The 6,000-nt window shown below is 45.0% G+C and overlaps 1 protein-coding gene across 9 annotated transcripts in view; it reads right to left on the reverse strand.

Moving 5' to 3' along the window:
• Positions 1 to 6,000, reverse strand: part of gphna (gephyrin a) — a 78,931-nt gene that overhangs the window by 26,255 nt on the left and 46,676 nt on the right. For 6 of the 9 annotated variants that reach the window (XM_048228827.1, XM_048228829.1, XM_048228830.1 and 3 more), the window contains exons 8-9: positions 5,464 to 5,577; positions 4,900 to 5,031 (exon numbers count right to left, since the gene is read on the reverse strand). In XM_048228827.1, the coding sequence (XP_048084784.1) occupies positions 4,900 to 5,031; positions 5,464 to 5,577 (246 nt within the window). The remainder of the gene's footprint in view (positions 1 to 4,899; positions 5,032 to 5,463; positions 5,578 to 6,000) is intronic. The other 3 variants (XM_048228831.1, XM_048228834.1, XM_048228836.1) reach the window with 1 other exon arrangement.

The following is a 6,000-nucleotide window of genomic DNA, read 5'->3' on the forward strand; positions in this document are numbered from 1 at the left end:
AGTGACCGATGGTCTCTCTCTCTCTCTCTCTCTCTCTCTCTCTCTCTCACAGACACACAAACAGGCGCGCACATACACACACACACACACACACACAGTGAGGGAAAGAGAGAAAGAGTGAGTGAGGGAGAAGAGGAGATGGAAAAGAGAGAGTAGGAGGGGTGAGAAAGAGGAAGTGTGTGAAAGAGAGGAGGAGAGCTGCATGTGAAGCAGTGAATGAGGTGCTAATTTTGGAGGGAAGACAGTGTGTGTGTGTGTGTGTGTGTGTCACTTTCAGAGTATCACAGAGCAGAAGGTGCAAGAAGCAGGCAGATGGAGATGGAGAGAGAGCAGAAGAGAGGAAAAGAGGGGAGTGAAAACACTATAGGTGGAAAACACAGAAGGAGGACAAATATGTGACAAAAAAATGAGAGAGAGAAGGAGAAGAAGCGAGAAAGAAAGAGAGAGAGACCGGGTACTACAGAGCTGTAGGAGCGTGAGCGAGAGAGAGACTACAGAGCTACCAGAGCTACAGAGCCACAGCGCCACAGAGAGAGAGAGAGAGAGAGAGAGAGAGAGAGAGAGGAGAGAGAGAAAGAGAGAGAGAGAAGGAGAGAGATAGATACATGGAGGATGCTCTCATTTTCAGCATTCACTGATGCAGTAGCCCATTCTCTCAGAGAGCACCATGACTTCTGCACTCATATAAATGTATTTACTTCATTTTAATGCCTTAGAGCTAAATGTTGATGAATACGCAAAGTGTGTGTGTATGTCTGTGTTTACGTGTATAGATGTGTGTGTGTGTGTGTGCGTGTGTGGTTAAGTATTCATACATTAGGCATTTTACTTCTGTTTAAAATGCACACTGCATCAACTTATATAACAGCTGGACATCACACTGGGTAACCATGTGTGGGTAACTGAGTCTATATGAATGTGTCCCAGTGTGTGTGTGCGTGCGTGCGCGTGCGTGCGTGTCAGAGCATGTGGATGTGTGCGCACATGAGAAACTATTATTCCCACAATGCTTTAGGCTCTTCTACCTGATCTATCTGTACAGACAGACTCTTATATCAGTCTTTCATATGGAGCCTGCCCATTTCTCTCTCTCTCTTCTCTCTCTCTCTCTCTCCCTCTCTCCCTCTCTCCCTCTCTCCCTCTCTCCCTCTCCCTCTCCCTCTCCCTCTCCCTCTCCCTCCCCTCTCCACAGGGTTCATTGGTATTCCCCAAGTCTTTCTGCTATGCACTCATAAATTCTCAACACATCAGAAGAAAGGGGACAACACGTGACTTTCACAGTCCACAAACAATCTTTCACTCTCTCTCTCTTTCATACATGTACATATGTACACGCACACACGCACACACACACACACACACACACACACACACACACACACACACAGGCGCACACAGACACACATACAGACGCACACATACAGACACACGCACACACACACACACACACACACACACACACACACACACACACACACACACACACACACACACACACATACACACACACACACACACACACACACACACACACAGGCCTTGCGCACACACACATACAGGCAGACGCTTTTACACACAATCGTGCTAAAAATGCAGATACATGTAAGGCAGCAAAAGTATGAATATTCATAAATGGATAACTCTACATCCCAGCATTACAGTGTTCAACACAGCAAAGCAAATAAAAACAAATAACAAATGTAGGTGCGTGTGTGTGTGTGTGTGTGTGAGTAAGTGCGCGAGGGCGGGGAGTGTGCTGGAGGCAGAGAGCACACGGAGGGGTTGGGGGTGTATGCCATACTCACAGCACACTTCTTGTGTCGGTCTTCTGCACCTCACACACTAAAACTACACACACGTTTGACACATTTCAGGCATCAAGCAAGTACAATGTTTTCACACTAATCACATAGAACTACTGTAAGCCTGTCAGGTTCAGACCCCTACCACACACACACGCACGCACACACACACACACACACACACACACAGTGGTTCTCAGACACACACACATTCTCTCTCTGCACCCAACATAGATACACAGAATAGGCAAACAAACTTCTCCCTATCTCTTTACAACACACACACACACACACACACACACACACACACACACAAAAAACGCTTTGTGCTCTCTCTCACAAACACATACATACATACAGAGTAGCAAAACACATTTTCTCTCCTTATTTCTCTCCAACACACACACACACACACACACACACACAGTCAGTGCTGAAGTGGCAGGGCAGTGGCAGGCAAACCCAGCACTGTTGTATCTGACCTCCTGCCAAGCGACTGCTGACAGCAGAGCCTCTGCTCTTCCAGACAGGGGTCAAAAGGGGTCAGCTGCTGCTTTTGCCCTCCCTAGTCTCTCACCTCAGATCAGCCAATCAAACCGGAGGAAAACCACACACACTGCCAACACTTCTCCCAAATAACAAGAGCCACACACACACACACACACACACACACTCTCTCTCTCAATTTAATATTACACACCCACAGAGTAGAAGGAATTACTGTTAATGTGATAAACATGAAATTGTATTTTTTGTTTGTTATTGCAGTATAATTACATTTATCAATTTACAAAAATCAGCATTGACAAAGTACTATCTTCACTCTTAGACGAGCCATATTCGATGTAACATTACAGTACTTACGTCTTCATTTACATTTATCCTTACTGTGAAAACAACTGTCTTGATGAGACTCGATGCATCTGGATGATGAGGAGATCAGATGCAATACTACACACAAACTCTATGTTTACGTATGTTTAAGAAAATAAGACATCACGTTGTGTCAATGTACTATACAAACCGACTTTCTGTATTTTTCACATCGGTATAGTGTAGCTGAATAAGGTTTTATGCTGCAGAGATCTTCATTTGAAGGATTAAAAAAAACGTATCTGAAAAATATGGACCTGGCTAAAGCAATACTTGTTCACATATTCTTTGCATAAACTGGATTTAAATACCAGCTCTATGCCATTAATAGTCTACATCTTATAATTAGCATATACTAGTACTCTGTTCAAATGTTACTATCAGTATACTTTGCATAAACTGTACTTGATTTAAATACCAGCTCTATGTCATTAATAGTCTACATCTAATAATTAGCATATACTCTGTTCAAGTGCTACTATCAGTTCTATCCCATTCCACATCGATCAGTATCATTAGTCTGAGGGAGATAAAGTCGCTGGATAATGCAGTGAAGTTAAAGTAGGCCGACTCTTTTGTGTTCCAAATAGAACAATGCCGTACATTACTGCTTTGTTTTTTTAATAGTGGACTGGGTGACGCTGACCATGCATTTCATGTTTAGTTTAGAATTGCACTCATAGTCCATTTTTGTGATGGTTTTGAAATTCACCATTACCTCAGTGCAGTGCACTAGTATAATGCAGAGAGTGTCCAGCAGGGGGGGACAGAGTTTAAGAGCTCCAACTCCAGCTCTGTGGCATTGCAGAGGGACTCCCATTCATTTACATTAGTCAGCACGATTTATTCAGAGCACTGCTGTGTGTGTGTGTGTGTGTGTGTGTGTGTGTGTGTGTGTGTGTGCGCATGTGCATGTGTGCGTATGTGTCCGTGTGTATCCCTTTTACAACATATATAACATATACACACAGAGACACACAAACAGAAACATATGGAAAAAATAGACAAATACCAAATTCAATTCTGTCAAATTTTCTGTCTCAAAGTATCTCATACACACACACAGGAGTGCACCCATATGCGCACACAGACTAAAGTGCTGAAACACACATACACACACATGCACTCCCACAAACACATGTGTACACACACACATTCGGTGGTGAAATGGGGCAGCAACCGTATCAAGACCCAGAATAATATTCTCAGTTGCCATGGTACCAGCTGTAGCCTGCATGTGAGAGGAGTGGGATTGTGGGACGGGACATGGAGAAAAAAGAAAATCAAAATCGACCAATGGGAGACAAGGAAACTCACGACAGGATGCCATCACTCCAACAAATCTAAAGCAACACCCTCAGAAACACGCTCTCCTGTCAAACACAAAGCCTAGCCTGGCAACATGGACACATGAACAATAAGATACAGAACAACACTTCCTGAAAACAAATCCCAAGTCACATTGGATGGATCAACAATGCTGTTGGGGGGGAAAAAAACTAAATCAAAATGCTAGAGATAGAATTATACATGAACAGTTGAACATCTAGCTGAAAAACCATATGACTGCAACATCCAATCAACAAACTCCCTTCCAAAACAACTGAGGTGGTACGGTAATCCCACCCCGACAGTCAATGCTCCACCCCGTTAGAAAGTGGCCAACCAATGGCAGAGCTCCATGCTGTAGGGGGATGAATGCAGAATGTTAAGGCAGCAGAGGAGGAGGGGGTGGAGAAGGTTAGGATCTGAGATTCTTTTGGGGGAGGGTGGGGGCAGTGAAGAGTATGCAGGGAGAGGGTGGCGCTTTTTTGATGATGTCACACACAATGTGCTGTGCCGTCAGAAAATACAAGTGAGAGAAGAGCCGAGGTGTCAGTAGGAAGAGAGATGGAAAGAGAGAGGGGAGAGAAGAGAGGAGTGAGGGAAGAAGAAGTATAGAGTAGGGGAGGTAAATGAGCAGGGGATGAGGAGGGGGGAAGAAGGAATAAGTGACTGAGAAAAAGAAAGAAAGAAAGCAAGAAAGAAAGAAAGAAAGAAAGAAAGAAAGAAAGAAAGAAAGAAAGAAAGAAAGAAAGAGATAGAGAGAGAGTAGGAGTTCTTATTTTGATGGAGAGACAGGAAGTGGTGGAAGTGGGTAGGAGATGGCTGAGAGAATAGAGGGGGTGACAGGAGAAGAGAAAGAGGAGGAGGAGAGGAAGAGAGGGATGAGGAGTGTTCTTACCTTGGGGGTGGGGCAGGAGGCGGTGGAGAAGCGGGACGGCTGCGCGCGGGGAGACTCGGATGGCGTCGTGCTCAGGGAGGCCGTATCCCGTGGCAACACCTGGACACCTCGAGAGATGATGGAGTCCGGGATCTGAGAGAGAGAGAGAGAGAGAAAGAGAGAGATAGAGAGAGAGAGAGAGAGAGAGAGAGATAGAGATAGAGGGAGGGAGAAAGAGAGAGGGAGAGAGAAAGGGGGAGAGGGAAAGAGAGAGAGGAGAGAGAAGGAGAGAGAGGAAAGAGAGAGAGAGAGAGAGAGAGAGAGAAAGAAAGAAAGAAAGAAAGAAAGAAAGAGAGGGAGAGAGAGAGGGAGATGTTTCAGTGTACATCACAAGAGCACAACTGTATGTGCCATCCTAATTTTCCACCTTTACTGTGTGAACCTTGACACAGATAATTTAGACTCCAATGTTGCTTATGAGCGTGACTGGACGAACCATAACAAATCAGACAACAGAAACATTCTCCAGATGTGATGTGATTGGAGTGGTCAGGGTGCATTGTGAGGCAGTGGGTGGGGCCTTACCGGCTGGTCGCCACAGGAACAGGTGAAATGTTTGGGGGGAGGGGGGAGGAGGCCGAGCGTGTACTGGCCACCCTTTGCCATGACAAAAGCGTGATTGGGGTAAGACTTCATGCTCTGATGATGAAGGTGAGGCAACAGAGGGACATGGTTCAGGTGTGGAGCTGCACATAGAAACACATGTGCACGCACACACACCAAACACAAAAACATGGGCATGGGCATGAACACACACACACACACACACACACACACACACACACACAAACACAAACACACACACAAACAAACAAACATACATACACACACACACACACACACACACATACACATACACAAACACCCACTGAAAAGAAACTTAAAAAGAAACATGAGGTCATGGAAACACGGAAACACAACATACATTTAACACAATGGGACCAATGCTTAGATAATGTATGTCCTGTAAAGAGACTTCAGCACAGCTTTTCCCACCTCTCTCCCTCCTGATGCTCCACCAACAATCACTAATCACCAACTTACGACATCCACCCAACCAAA

Source organism: Alosa alosa, chromosome 19, assembly GCF_017589495.1.
Source record: "Alosa alosa isolate M-15738 ecotype Scorff River chromosome 19, AALO_Geno_1.1, whole genome shotgun sequence".
In the NCBI taxonomy this organism is placed as follows: domain Eukaryota; kingdom Metazoa; phylum Chordata; class Actinopteri; order Clupeiformes; family Clupeidae; genus Alosa; species Alosa alosa.